General features: G+C 35.8%; 1 protein-coding gene across 2 annotated transcripts in view; it reads right to left on the bottom strand.

Annotated features, from left to right (window-relative positions):
- The window catches only part of LOC121735481 (chromatin assembly factor 1 subunit A-B), an 83,135-nt gene that overhangs the window by 53,402 nt on the left and 13,039 nt on the right, over nt 1–16,694 (bottom strand). Inside the window, exons 1-2 of one of the 2 annotated variants that reach the window (XM_042126322.1) lie at nt 6,928–6,967; nt 6,426–6,734 (exon numbers count right to left, since the gene is read on the bottom strand). In XM_042126322.1, coding sequence (XP_041982256.1) covers nt 6,426–6,584 — 159 coding nt within the window. In that variant the 5' untranslated portion in view covers nt 6,585–6,734; nt 6,928–6,967. Of the gene's footprint in view, nt 1–6,425; nt 6,735–6,927; nt 6,968–16,694 lie in introns of those variants that run through there. The other variant, XM_042126321.1, reaches the window with a different exon arrangement.

Raw genomic sequence — 16,694 nt, 5'->3', positions numbered from 1 at the left:
GTGCCGAAACATTACGTACTATCTTAGTACGGCAATCGGCATGGTAATAGGTTTACAAAATATTTCATGTTCCTGTTGATCCCGAGATTCCCAAGGGGTGCAAGTGCACCACCTGGCACCCCCCTGCCGGTGCCCATGTTTTGCTTTAATTTGTCAATTTGTTTTGCTTTAAAATATTATCCATTGACTTTTAACAAAGATCATGGTACCAAGGTAGACGTTTTAGTAATACAGTGTTAATTTTGCCCTTGTCTAATCAGTCAGTAATGTGGCTCAACTTATGATGTAGTATTATCTAGTAATCTACTTTATAAGTTAGAAAGTAATAGTTCGAATCTTGCTCTTAAATAGCTCAAAACTAAAACTTTTACTCTCTTACCTGGTATATTACGAGCAGATAATATATTATGGATACAGTTGTAAAGGTGAACTGTGAAGGCTGGAGGCCAAGAGCCAGGAGGAAACCTCTTGAATAGGTATTCTGTGGGATTTTGATGATCTTTAAAATAATATACATATTTATATTATAGTATCCAGGGCCGGATTTATATTTTTGAAGAGAATGGGCCACTTTAATTTTGCCGCTCCTATGTACGAACTCTGCAGGCATCCTAGGACGTTGTAGCCCATAGGCCATGGCATAGACTGCCTTTACATAAATCCAGATCTGGTGACGCCTCCGATCAGTAGACTGTTATTATTAGTTTATAGTACCAATAAAATTGAAGATAAATGATCGGGAGTATAAAGTTTATTATGAACGTCCAAAACGTGGCTATGACAGCGTCGCGTGTGTACAAATATCAACGAAATGGATGTAGCTGATTTTATTAGCTTATTCATGGCTACCCTACGCAAAGATAGACTGTAGATCAGTGGTACTCAACCTTTTTTTATACGGGCCACAAACACGTTTTGGTCTTGGTCTCGCGTTTAACTTCACACGGGCCACTGACAAAGTTGATAATAGCTGCTGTAGAGCGTACTGAAACTGGTGTTAATAGGAGGAGAATAGGCAAATTTTATCTATTTCTGTTTACGAAAACATTTGCTCTAAGCTAATTCAAAATATTAAATCATTTATGGCTCTTTACGAAGGTAAAGGCCTTATTTAAATTTAACATTTATTAGTTTACCTATTTATCATTTTAAAAAGTGGGTTATATTTTTTCCCAAAACTTCGTAAATTTTAATTTAGAAAAATATACTTACCGTAATAATTCTGGTGGCAACTACTATGAAAAAAAGTACCTAATTAGGGCGAGCGAGCTAGACTTAGTATATCCTACAACCTGTACATTTTGTGGTACACTTTACGGAAAAACTATCACGCCTATTGATTTGTGCTTTAACATAGTAATTTTTATTTATATGTAGATATGACTGTGTTATCATTGGTCAGTCAAGGTTTTTTATATGTAGTCATGGTATCATCAGCCAGTCAAGGTGTGACGACGCGAGCCCTCACAAAGCTTGGCTTTTAGCTAGTGTTTAATCGAAATTTGTGTGGTTCGCCATAATACGAGAAACGTCGACTTATTCGTTCCTTTTAACGATTCTGTATTTTAATTACGAAGTTTAATTTGTGCTACAGTACCCAAAAACATGATACAGAGATGTAAATAATATGAGTTCAAAACATGTATGGGAAGCTGTCAAAAACATTTTGACAGCTTCCATCCATTTCCCATTATTTGTTTTCGATAACAATGTACGTTGAACTCATGCTCACCACATAATACAGTAACTTGGGTGAGTTTTTGAAAACTTGTTAACACAGAGAGAAGTTAAAAGCTAGGTGATTCTGCAGCCACCGGGAAAGAACATTTTTTTTATGAAATAAGGGGGCAAACGAGCAAACGGGTCACCTGATGGAAAGCAACTTCCGTCGCCCATGGACACTCGCAGCATCAGAAGAGCTGCAGGTGCGTTGCCGGCCTTTTAAGAGGGAATAGGGTAATAGGGGAGGGTAGGGATAGGAAGGGAATAGGGGAGGATAGGGAAGGGAATAGGGTAGGGGATTGGGCCTCCGGTAAACTCACTCACTCGGCGAAACACAGCGCTAGCGCTGTTTCACGCCGGTTTTCTGTGAGAACGTGGTATTTCTCCGGTCGAGCCGGCCCATTCGTGCCGAAGCATGGCTCTCCCACGTATAAAGATGGAGTTGGTTTGACTGTGCAAATGTACGGATACCGCGATAAACTAGTTTTTGCACGTAGTTGCTGGCTACGTTATATAAACTTTAATACGTACGTTACGTTATATTAATTTTGCAGCAGGCGACGGTCCGTACACTACTTAAATTAATTAATTGAAGTTTTTCCGCAAAATTATACAGAACATTTCTGCACGTGCCTGTACTAATTAAAATACATAAGATATAAAGTGGTCTTAACTCGGAACTTGCATGTGGGTTTCCGATAGCAATTGCCAAAGTACTCGTAACATTTACTGACCTAGAATCTAGTAGCTTGTAGTAAATTGCATACCATGGAGCGAAGCATAAAATATAATATTAAATGTCAACAATTGCATGAATTTCGTCTCATAGTTACAGACTACAGTCTTCACATAATAGAAACTCTAATTATATGATAATAATAATAATAATAAAACATTTATTCAACACACATTCACACCACACTATGAAACTAGATAAAGCCCGCAACTCCGTTGCGCCAAATCTCGTTTATCGCGCGGAAACCGTACATTTTCCCGGGACGAAGAGTATCCTATGTCCTTTCCCGGCATTCAAAGTATCTCCATCCCAAATTTCAGCAAAATCGATTCAGCGGTTTTAGCGTGAAGAGTTAACAGACAGACAGACACACTTTTGCATCTATAATATTAGTATGGATGTCTAAAATGAATTTTTTTGACTCGACTCGGCTTTTAACGAGAGTTTACGGAACGGACAAGAATAAATCTCAACTTTATTATTATACTAGATGACGCCCGCAACTCCGTTGCGCCAAAATTCGTTTATCACGCGGGAACCGTACATTTTTCCAGGATGAAAACTGAAAAGTATCCTATGCCCTTCTCCGGGACTCAAAGTATCTCCATGCCAAATTTCAGCAAAATCGATTCAGCGGTTTGAGCGTGAAGAGTTAACAGACAGACCGACAGATAGACAGACAGACACACTTTCGCATTTATAATATTAGAATGGATTTGGAATTTACTATCTCTTTCCAATAATTAATCTCTTTTCAACTTTGTTTTCGAGAAAAACCATTAGTATTTTCATTACTAAGTCACATCACTCATTACGAAAGTAAATAGGTTTTGCTTATTGGCCCGTGAAATAAATTGTTTAACTCTATGTTGGTGCAAATGTACAGTTGTGAGCTTCAATACTTGGCTACTTACAATATTAACTTTATTGTTTTAATCGTAAAGTTGAAATATGATACTTAAATACGCTTAACAATTAACAAAGTTATGTCAAACCATTTTTATTTTAACTTTTCTGTCGAAATTATCAAAAGCGAGTTATCTCAGTACCCAGGTTTGTCGTAAGCGTTATCGACCCATTTGAATCTAGACCTAGGTCCAGCTCTAGATTCAAATGGGTCTCTCGTTTCTGGGTTTTTGCCAAATAGAGGTGCAGTCTCGCTGAAATTTTTACCAATTTTTTGCTGAAAATGGCACACGTAACCAGGTATTGTGCCAATATTGCAAACGTGTGACTGTCTGTTTGTTACTTCTTGATAACCAAGTCACTGAACCAATATATTTTTTAAAATTCGATATGAAAATATTTTTATATAGAGTAAGGCATCCATTACACGCTCATACAAGCGACAGTCAATTCCGTCAATCGATGGTGACTGATGGACTGACGAATGGTATTAGACGGTCACTCAATTCTCTTCAGTTTTATGTCAGTCAAAGTCAAAAATTTCAAAGGTATACGTTTTACTATTTTGTCAGATGTGACAACACTCACTCAAAATTCGTGACTGATGGTTGCATGAAGCAAAAATCAAAATATCCAGATTTTCGTCAATCAACTTCATGCAACCGTCTGTCATGCTCTTACACGGTAGGTTATGTATCAGTTACAGCCATGACTGTGGTAAAACTGACAGCAAAACCTACCGTGTAATGGATGCCTTAGATAGTTCCCGAACCGATTGTAAGTCAACACGTAGACTTTTTCAGAAAGTCTACGTGTTGACCAGTGACCTAGCATCGGTTCAAATATAACAAAAGTTAAGATTGGTTTCAAATTTACACGAAAATAAAACATTTTTATTTATTTTATTTTTGAGTCCTATATCATTGGCACGTTACAACAAGGCGCAGCGTAGACGACAGGCTATCCGTGACGCACTTTTAAGTGTGTGGAAATAGAACCTATGCAGTATGCAGTAACGCACACGTCTGCGCTGCGCGTCGTGTGCGTTTACTGTATATAATTTCTATTTCCACGGACTAAAAAGTGCGTCTCGGATAGTCTGTCGTCTGCGCTGCGCCTAAAAATTTTGGCTCAACGAATAAACGATACATCTCGTTTAAACTATATCAAACCAAAAATACTTTTTTCAGCTTTCAATTATTCAAGCCTTCTTTTTTCAATCTTTCAAACCTTAGATTTTGAACTCCCATTGTACCCTAGAGTTAAGGTTAGAAAATAAAATAAAAGAAAATGAAAAAGACGGATGAGTAGATAATCATATTATCTTATATATGAAATTCTCGTGTCACAATGTTAGGCCGCGTACTCCTCCGAAACGGCTTTACTGATTTTAACCAAATTTTATATGCATATTCAGTGGGTCTGAGAATCGACTACTGGATACTTATTATATTGATAAGTGCATTTGTTGAATAAATAATAGTAAATTATTACAACTCGAGACTGACGGCGACCATTGTTTGTGCGATGGGATAGCGATGGACGTTGCCATGGTGACATACTTATTTAGTCACTTAAACAAAATAATACGGGTGAAATACTTTATATGGCAAAGAAACGTTTGCTGGGACAGCTAGTACTTTATAAAATTAATGAAGATCAAAGATTCATCAAAAAAATTGCTACAATGAATAATTAAATATTCACAAACGAAATCAAAACAAGTTTATAATTCAACTCGACGAATGTAGGTCGCGAACACGCTATCTTCTATTATGCATGCTCCATAAATTAGACCACTTTCGAATACTACGAACCTAAAAATATAACTTTGTACGTTGATGATGCACTCGTGTATTATCTGCATTTGTTCCATATACTATAATTTACTCTAGAGAATCAATATCGCAGAGCACCGGAAACAAAGATAAGAAACTATTCTCCTCTTGCGCGCATCAAAAAAAAATAAATAAATAAGTATAGAAGAATAATGAAACTGTAATGTAACATGTACAATGTACATACCTAACAACAAAATACCTGAATTAAAAAACTAAATGTCCAATACAAAATAAATATAACGTTTCCATAAAAGTGTTTACTTTTATATATTATTTTTTAAGCTCACAGTGAATACTATCAAAGATGCACAAACTATACACACAGCTTTTAGAAAAACATATATTATATATAGAGAACTCCATTAGGAAATCTTTACGTTGCAAGTTCACTTATATTTTATCTGCAATATTTATATCCAATATCCTATGGCTGCCAAAAGTGCGATTCTTATATTCAATAACTCGTATAATATCTTAACTGCCTTGAATCTTGATAAAGATTGCGGCAATTTTTTGGCATCTTACAGCGAATATTTTTGGTAAAGAAAATACATAAACACTTTTGCCCGGTTTGTATGTTTTTTAGGAGTTTATCTATTCATAATAAGTAATTGACCAACCAACAACGCTATTGACAAGATAATCTCCTGCCAAAAAACACCAAAAAACTGGTAATTAGACTTTATAAAATACTTTTATTAAAAAGTTTTATCTCATTTTATAGTTTATACTACTACTTAACCGAGATTTTTAATTTTCCATGCTATATTATAGTTTAAATGTAGCGTAAAAATGTAATACGACCCAACTCAAGAGGCTGACAGGCGATCAATCTAACTTCTTAAACACAGACCGTGTCGCCTAGTCACATGTTTTTGTATTGTGCTAGTTTTTTTTACGGGGAAACCTAGAAAAAAAGATGGTAGAGAAAACGAAATTGCTAAATACAATTACTGATTGAAATCTTAAATGATTCCTCATTCTTAAGCTTTTGTGACGTTTTTCAGTTGCTTGTGTGCGTTTGTTTTTTAATTGATTTTATGTTCTAGGCGAAATAAAAAAAAGTTAAATGTCTCTGAGTGCAGCCGTAAGACCTTGCCCAAAAGGGGTAGCCATATAACCCGTCGTGTAAATTTGCGTCAAATCGTGTAAATTTACGCAAACATCCCTTCTGGGTAAAGGCTTGTTAAAAATATTAGAATTAAAAAAAAAAAACTCACGATTTTGGTGTTAAGGTGCATAAGCTCGCGTTCGGTGACGCGGCGCCGCGCGGTTTCCATTTGTTGTTGTCGATACTGGTTGTACTTGTACAGCAGATACATCCCGGGCAGTGCGAGCACCACGAACGGCCGCATCAGGCTCGACGATCGCTGCGGCATCTTCTCATTATTGTTTTTTTATTAATATTTACTGGCACTTTTCGCCATGACTGTCCAGTTTGACAGCGGGCGCCATCTTGGAAGAAACGTCACTTACGGGGTAAAATATTGCTTTGTTTAATAGACCTTATTTACAACTCCCATCGCAACCTGCAACAAAGAAAGTATATTTAGTTAAACGTTGCCTATTTACCAAGCAACAAGGTCTTACTCCTAGGCCCTACCAAAAAAACTCATTTACTAATTTAAAATATTTCCCCAGTAAACTTTGTGTCTGCTTGTCCGTGTCTGGCTCGTTTGAAAACTTGACGGCAAACGCGTGTTGTTGTTAATTTACTGTCACCTTTTTAGTTTCCTCGTAAAAATGTCTGCACAACATAGTAGGTAGTACAGACTAAAGTAAACTAGCACAGAATAAATTGAAACAAATCGATTTTACCACGACTACAAAGTAGAGCGTTTGTCGAATGTTATTCCAAGAATTTCTAGATAAAGAATTGAATGAAAATTCTAGAATTCTATAATAAAAACCTATTATTTGAATATTGATGAATTAAGAAAGAATTAAGGGAGATAGGGGAAGCAAACGGAGAGATTATTATTATTTATATTTTATATTGATAAAGTGTATAGTGTATGAATAATGTATGAATGTTTGTTCTATCGTAGCACCAGAACTACTCACGCGTGAAAACAATGAATAGCTTATACAAGGTGTAAGTGTTGTAACTAATCTTAAAGTGACAATACTTTTGGATGTGTATTAGTCCCCTGTATAGAGTTCACATGAAAGTAGCAGCACTGAAAGAGCAACTTTGTTTTAAAACTTTTGTGAAGGAAATCTAAAAAAAAATAGTATTTCAGCGAAGTTACTTTCACAGAGAATTCTTTATAAAGGATACACACACACCCTAAAATATTATCGTTTTGTTTTGTTACACCCTGTAGGTATACTGTCAAAAAATTAGTTATTAAAAACATTATGACGCATTATCTTATATATAATAAAATTCTCGTGTCACAATGTTTGGCCGCGTACTCCTCCGAAACGGCTTTACTGATTTTAACCAAATTTTATATGTGTAATGCATATTCAGTGGGTCTGAGAATCGGCTACTGGGTACTTTTTATATTGATAAGTGCATTTGTTGAATAAATAATAGTAAATTAATACAACTCGAGACTGACGGTGACCATTGTTTGTGCGACGGGATAGCGATAGCCATTGCCATTGCCATTAGTTAAACGTTGCCTATTTGGTGACATAAATAAGTATGGCATGGTGACATACTTATTTAGTCACTTCAATAAAACAATACGGGCGAAAAACTTTATATGGCAAAGAAACGTTTGCCGGGACAGCTAATACATAATGTTTTTACTTCTTGAGCTTACGTCAACTTTTTTAACAGGTTACAACAAAACATGAAGTACCTAAGCCAATAATAATTATAATTGCATTACTTTATGATAATGATTAATTACTCACTTGTTATTATTACTTAGTTGTTACATTAAATAACACAAGAACTCCACTAACTAGCTAATTCGGTGTTTCAACGTCAAATACAAGTAGAGCCTTTTAGCTGATTATTTTGTGAACCTTCGTTGTATTTTCATCAAATCTTTTTTTACCTTCGCTTATATTTTGTGAATAAAATTCTTACAACATTCGTTTCACTTGCTTTGTATTAAAAATAAGATAATATGTACCATCAGATAAGTTGATTCCTAGGCAGATGGGGACCTACGTAGTTTGGTCGCTTTCGACAGCCGACAGATCACAATAAGGGAGATCGCAGACGACAGACTTTTTGTGCCATCGAGTCTGCGGCGCCCATACAGTCGGCATGGCCGCGCCCTAGCTTTGTCCACACTGTGCCTTTTTCTGTTCGTCAAGGGCATGCGTTATAGCGCAGTCAACAGTGAACGTAAGGAATGCCCGCGACGCATGTCCTCTGACCGTAACCAAAAAACAAAAATGACAATGTTGGCGTTGCGTTCGTTGACGCATTCAATTAATTATTGAATGCGCCAAAACGAAAGTTGAATGAAAGAAGATGACGAAAATTGGAGACGAAAGCGCATAGTGTGGACCATAAACTTATAATATACTGTCGGTGTGGACATAGCTAATAAACATTGAATTGACATGATCCGACCTAATGACGTTGGTCTGTCAACTGCGTAGGAATCAATTTCCTCGATGGTACCTTATTTTTACAAGTTATTTTGTTGTATATTACATTTTTTTTTTTAAATATAACTTTAGTAGGTATAACTAGATGACCCGGTGAACTTTTATATCATTTATCATTTTCGTCCTAATATAAACCTTCCCTGGACTTCCCCGAATATTTCAAGACTAAAATTAGCCAAATCGCTTCAGCCGTTCTCGAGATTTAGTGAACTAACAAAATTTAAAATAATTCAGTTTTATGTATATAGAAGATATATGTATACTTTCGTATTTACAATAATATATAAATAAGCAAGTATGTAGTAAGGTATAAGGAAACCAATTTTGAATGCGGTCATATGGCTATTGTGGAAGTAATGGGGGTTGACTGATGACCCAGGGGACGCTTGTCAGATATCAAAGGCGAGTGACCTACGTGAAAATAGAAAATATTATGAATTTCATGTTATGAGGCTAGCAATATACAAAAAAACACTATTTCTCACTATAACTCAGAGTTTATTCGTAGGCAGATGACGAACCTACGTAATTCGGTTGGGTTTTGTCAAGCCAAGTGGAAATAATGTCACAACTAAAATCAGGCAACCAAAAACATGATGGACATCATGTTTGTTGGCCATGAATCAATTCCTCAGCATGTAACTAATAGCTTGAAGTGGCTTAAGACATTCATTGAAATACACAGTTTTTAAACGAGCTCATATTAATATCATAAACCATTTATAATTTTATATTGTCACATATAAACGCGGCTAAGTATCTAAACACACTATGCCGAAGTTCCGCGGTGGAAATTCCGCATGATTACGTCAGCAATGTCAAACGCATACAATATAACGCGACGGAATTTCGGCATGGTGTGTCATCGGTAATTTAAAATAATAAAGTTAAAATTCCTAGCGGAATAGAACAACAATCTCGAGCTGTCAAATGAAACCAAAATTGGTTTTCATCTGTGTGAAAAATATGTGTACGTATACACTTACACAAGCATGATTGAACATTAATTAATTCTATGAGATTAAATTGTCAACGTGCTGCACGTGCCGACTGGACGTCAAAAAAAGAGTGCTGCTGTCATGTATCACACGTCTCTTTTTACCACGCAGTATTACTGATAGTGACATCTCTCTTGCTCAGGCCTTTGTTTCTCTATTCCGCTTATAACTTTATGTTTAAAATACATTGCAGACGGAATCATGCGGAAATTCCGCCGCGAAACTTCGGCATAGTGTGTTTAGACCCTAACACAATTTCCTGCGTTGCGGATGCCGCGAGAATGTCCAGTGTGCCAGCTCTCAGCCAGTAGCGGCGTTAGGAGGGGCAACGCTAGGCGACCGCCCTGGACGCCGGATGAAAAAGGGGCGCCAAAGGCAGACAAAAAGGGGCGCCCTTTTTTATCTCTACAAGCAGGCTTAGCATAGCAACATTTGAAACGTGAAGAATGGACATACTGACCATAAAGTTAATATACCTAGCGGGATAGAGAAACAAAGGCCTGAGCAAGGGAGTGTATTTATGATACTGACAGATTTTAGTGACAAAATGGCGGATTTCCTTCGTATCACTTTGTCTATTCTTCCTTAGAAATAAACCGCGTGACCATGCCAAGACTTGCAGGACCCTCGGTACCGAAGAAATCTCGCCCAGGGCGTAGTGCTAAAACCGGCACTGCTCCAGCCCCAGGCGTTGCGCTTCTTGGCTGCTCTCATCACAACAAAGGCCGCATTACGTAAGATGTTTTTGAACTCTTCTCGTTTGTGTTCTTTACAAAACATGTAGGTTTGTAGTATAATGGTTATTGTTTGAAACTACGTCTTTTGTCTTTTTATTCTGATTGCTAAAGTAACAAAAATATACCTACAATTTTATTTAAAAAAAGAAATAAAGTATTAACGTACATCTCCACCACTGTAGCGTATGAGATTATCAAATGAAAAGTTTTTTAGAGTTCGAGTAAAATACCTTAAAAGTTGAATTGATTGTATGACAAAAATTTAGCCATGATGGAAAAAAATAAAAAGCAATTTGAAAAGGTAGAAAGTGAAAAGAGTGTACTAAAATTTCATCGTGTAGGTTAAATTGCGTCAAAAATATTTTATTGTTAGATTTAACATGTCAGTTGCCATTAGTCATAATATAAAAAAAAATTTAAACATTAATTAATACTGTATTGTTCACTTTAACAAAGGCAAAATTAAGGGAAATAAACAATAACTTTATAAATAAGCATCTTATGCTTCATAAAGTGCAATAAAAATAAATTATCACAAAGAAAAACATCCAAAAATTTATTAACAAAAGCTGAAGCCAACTCGTAGAAACAACCAGTATAAGATGATCCCACGTAGCGCAAACGTTGTACGGCTACAGGGTCGCGATATACTGGTTATGTTTGGGATGTTTATTTATTGAAGATGTTTCGCAAACACAGATTTGTAAATATAATACCTTTATTGCTTGGCTGTTTTCTGGTATTTTGTTCAAGTTTTTAACCTTACTTTGGCTGATTCTATTTTAATTTACGAATAATAAATTTTAATTAATAATAATATAATAATATCTTTGGGCTGCAAAAGGCGTTTCCGTTGATATGTTATTTATTGAAACAATACTAGAGGAATAAGGTCTTTGCCAAAAAATGTATCTCTTTACTCTCTTGTATTATAATATACAATGTGTCCCGACACCGGTGTCCGATCCCTTAATGTCATGATGTATGGCATATTTTAGTGACAAATGTCGGACATCGGTGTCGGGACACATTGTAAACAAGTAAAAAAAATCTTATATTAAATATATCATAGAAATATATCATAGAAATATATTGCGTAAATTATTTATATGAATATTTCTATGATTTTAATTTAGTTTCCTAACGTAGTTCCTAACCATCTTTTTTATTTTCCAATTAACACTGAAAACCAGTGCCTTCATAATGAATACGTAAAAAAAAACAAGCGGATAATTATTTTCCCGCGCGTCGTCGATGACGTCACTTCCGCAACGCCGCAGCGCGCCATTGTCACACACGGTCACACACGGAGGAGGTCATGTCGCACATACACATAAATACAGTCCGATTTAGAGCGCTTTACATACTTTTTTTGAAATTTAAGTTTTAAACTTAGAATTATAAAACAAAACGTGTGGCACTCTGGGACATCCGATGACGCGGTAAAGATAGCTATTTCATAGCATTTTTTATCAACTTAGGCGATTCGCACACGTCTAGTCACACGCACACAAACACCGTGCCGAAGTCTGCCAAACTGAAACGACGTTAGACGAGGCACTTTTAACGCCGCACAGTTGTGCCGATCGGAGGTGTGGCATCGTGTTAAGTTTTTTTCGTTACGGAATTTCTTGATTCGGTCGCCGCGCTCAAAGCGATAAAAGCTATGCAATAGCTAAAGGTTTCTTACAGACGAACGGCACGTGTCGGAGGCACGCGTCGGCGGCAGTCGACGGCAGTCGGCGTCACGTGTTGCCGGCAGTCGACGGCAGCCGTTGACAGTCATTGCATTCTGATTTTACTCTTTTCTTCACTGCTCTCTGTCTTACAAATTTTCGATCGCGTCACGTGTTTATCCTAAAAATTTCACTTCTTAAAATATTTACCACACATAATAATTTACCACACATAAACAATTAAAATTTCAAAACAACTTCGAACAATTATTCGATCATAATGGCCTCATGAGGACGGGCTTAAATAACAGACTTGACCCCGGGTCGGCGATCTGCCGAGTGGGGTGAACAACAACATGCCAACTAATTGATAGGCTAACGAAAATTCTCTATACCTATTTATAGAGCTCGCTCTATTATCTTCTGATTCGACTACGGTGAAGCAAAAAAAAGAAAAGGGTAATGAGTCACTATCATAATATAGGTATAGGTCAATAGCTATGTCCACACTATGCGATTTCATCTTAAATTTTCGTCATCATCTTTTTATTCAACTTTCGTTTGGCATATTCAATAATTGAATACGTCAAAATCCAACCGCGTTGGAAAGAAAAGTGTCACGCGTCGCGGGCATGCCTCACGTGCGATATTGACTGCGCTATAACGCATGCCTTGATGAACAAAAAAAGGCACAGTGTGGACAAAGCTTTTGGTCACTATCTTCTGCTATATTGAGTCTGTTTTTTTTGTATACAGTTTGTCATCAGTCATCAGTCATCACTCATAGCAGTTAGCACCTAAACAACTAGTCCATTTCATATTGACAAAAGAGGTATCAAGCGATTAGTAATGATGACGAAGCAGATTTTTTTGTTATTATTTTGTATTTTTTATGTTGTCGCGTCAGTGTTTTTCAAACTTATTACTTGTTATAATAATAATTATAAAAAGCAAAGCAGAGGCTGATGGATCAACGCAAAGGCCTAAATCAAAGCTTTTAAAACTTATAAATTTTAAACACTCGTGCATCCACTAAGAAAGTAATTTTAAAAATTCCACCTCTTAAGGGGTTCAAAACAGCAAAATTTGTGTACGTTAGGAAAATTCTAGATTATATTTTTTTTAATATTTGTTTACTTGTACTAGTATTACCGGAGTCTGAACAGATTTTGATGAGTCAGTTTATAAAATTATGGGGTACATAGTACTTGAGCTGGCATAAACTGATCATCACTTTGGCTCAGGCCTAATCCGCTACCCTATTCCCTTCCCTTCCCTCCCCTATTCCCTTCCCTACCCTCCCCTATTCCCTTCCCTTCCCTTCCCTCCCCTACTACCCTATTCCATCTTAAAAGGCCGGCAACGCACCTGCAGCTCTTCTGATGCTGCGAGTGTCCATGGGCGACGGAAGTTGCTTTCCATCAGGTAACCCGTTTGCTCGTTTGCCCCCTTATTTCATTAAAGAAAACATTGGCTTACAAATATGAAAAAAAAGTACACATATTTTTTTTCTTTTCTATGAATACAATATAATAAATAACATTAAACAGACCTAATTTAGTTTGAAAAACATCTAATTTGTGTTCAAAGGAAATGAATTAGACCTCGTTAGATGCTCGTTGAGGCTTATTCATAAACCATAATTTTGTATCTTTATAAGTGTGCACAATAAAGAATAATTCATTCATTCATTCTATCGTAATAATATTTACAACCTATCCTGCTATATTACAAAATATGCAAAAGTCCGTTAGTTTATTACCTTTTAAACGCCCAAACCACTCAACCGATTTTACTGAAATTTGGTATGGCGATACTTTGAGTTCCGGGAAAGCATATACTTAGAATACTTTTTATCCCAGAAAAAATTATACACTTACATTTTTCACCTCTTTAATAATATATTGTTATACTGTGTATTTGTATGTATAAATGTATAGAATTTTCTGAAACGGAAAAAGGCATTAAGTCTGAAAAATCAGTTGACAGAAAAATACACAACATAATATTACATATTGTGGTACACATGACGTGGTAGGAAGTAGTCCCAAAATAGACGCAGATCTGTACGAAATGTAGATAAACGTCATTCATTTGCGCAGAGGCTCAGCGATATCCATCAGTATTAATCACTGTGTTCAATACTAACAGAAGATCAGGGTTGTACAATACCAGTGTTGCCAACTTAGGAGACTTGCCTTAATTTAGTGGAAAAATTAGTAGAGTGGACTTTTTTAGGAGCGTTTACATTTTGGAGTATTTTTAACCATGTTTATAATATAACAATTTTAAGCGAATTTTAAAACAATGATTGTCACGATTTTAGAAGTTCGCTGGATTCATGTATAAATATTTTTTAAAGTTCGCAACATCGCAAAAAATACACATTTTTATCGTGGCAACATTGACACAACCAGGGCTGCCTCCATCATAATATAATACGAGCTCGCAGCAGCCCTGGTTTTAATTACAGAGCGATGGAGCTGGCTTGTTCCATTTACAAAGGAGTTCTGATGAAATACTATCAATTTGAATTTCGAACGGGGATTTTATTGTAAAGATTCAATGCTGTTTTTTATGAATGTTTTATTTTTATGAATAACGCGACCCGGTAGACGTTGTTTTGCTATATTGCGTTTAAATACCCCCGAAAGATCTTTTAACCGAGTGAGTGAGTTGTCATTTGAGAACCCCTCAACTATTTTAAGAACTTTTAAATAAAAGACAAACTTTGATTTGAATGAATGAATTGAACAAACTTTGATGAAAAACTATTCAGGATTTTGAGCTGTTTAGTCAGCTAAGTACAATGTAGAAAGGAATATACTTATTATTCATTTTTTTACTTGACTAGATGACGCCTGCAACTCCGTTGCGCCTAAATTCGTTTATCGTACATTTTCCAGGATAAGAAGTATCTTATGTCCTTTCAGGGACTTAAAGTATCTCCATACCAAATTTCAGCAAAATCGGTTCAGCGGCTTAGGCGTGAAGAGGTAACAGACAGACAGACAGACAGACAGACACACTTTCGCATTTATAATATTACTTAGTATGGATATGGAAGTATGGATTTTATACTTCAAATTTTAACAACATTAATTACATATTTATTATATCCGAATAAATTTTCTACATAACAAATGTACCTGTTTATTTATAATATCTACAATATTATAAATAAACACTTCGATGTTCGATTACAGATAACTGGAATCCCTTGTTTTAGGTTTCCACTTTTATATTTCAACCTTTTTCAATTACGATCAAAGGTGTACTAAAATAGATTAGGAGTCGGTCATAAAAAAATAATCTCCGATGAAAATGGTTCTAAAATGTTTACTTTTGGGCTATTTCTTGTCGTAAACAAAATAATTATTTAAGAGGGACTCTAATAAAGCAAATGACATTTTTTTCTTTAGGTAACATGTGGGTAACACAATGATGTTCTACTTATACAGATATGTTATGTCCATACTATTTTCCGGCTTAAATCTCTTCCGAACAATTTTTAAATTTAAAATTGCAAACATTGACAAATTGGACAGATAAGTGAAATAAAAGATACGAAAAACCATTTACATAAAAGAGACAGTTCTATTTTTAAACGTCGAATCGTATCGCTGTCTCTTTCCTCGCCTGAGCTATGACGAAAATTCGATTTTTTCCAGATTGTTCGAAAAAATAATTGAAAATGTTAATAATCGAGGTATTTATCGCAATCAAGACATGTGGTAAGAGATTCCATGTGTTTTGTTTACTTTCGAGTCATAATTGGTACATTTTCGAAACACGCACGACGTCATTTTCAATTTATTTAGGTAAGACAAGACGCGGCACGTTCGTGACTGCGCTCGATGCAGACTAAATAACAGACGGCCCAATTGGGCCGTATTTGAATCTTCACAACGCGCGCGGTAGTAACATATCTGCTTTGAGTTTTTCATCATTGGGGTAACATATATCAATAAGTTCTAGACTACTCCCGAAACTCCAATGCGCCAAAACTCGTTAATTGCGCGGGAACCATACATTTTTTTGGGTTAAAAGTATCCTATGTCCTTAAACTTAAAGTATATCCATACCAAATTTCAGCAAAATCAGATACGGTTTTGGCCTGAAGAGGTTACTGACAGACAGACACACTTTCGCATTTATAACAATATATCAATATCAATAATCAATTCCGAAGAACCTAAAGTAGCGAGAAACACAGTGGAGGAAACGACTTAAAAAGTTTGATATAATACAGGGTGTAATTAAACCTTCCTGCCAAATTTTGATATATTGATCCTTGTTAAAAATAAAAATACACGTATTTTTTTTTATAATCACTCAGTACTAAAATGTTGAGAAATAGCTTCCGAAAGTTATTCTAAAAAACACTACAATTAATGGACACGACGCGTCGCCCGCGCATGATCCCTAATGGTAGCCCTCCATCATTATTTTTTTATTTTAATTATTCATTGTTAATATAAATACAATTGAGTATTTTG

The sequence above is a fragment of the Aricia agestis genome, chromosome 17, assembly GCF_905147365.1.
Source record: "Aricia agestis chromosome 17, ilAriAges1.1, whole genome shotgun sequence".
In the NCBI taxonomy this organism is placed as follows: Eukaryota; Metazoa; Arthropoda; class Insecta; order Lepidoptera; family Lycaenidae; genus Aricia; species Aricia agestis.
Note: the sequence above shows the minus strand (reverse complement) of the source record. Positions and strands in the feature narration are given on the sequence as shown.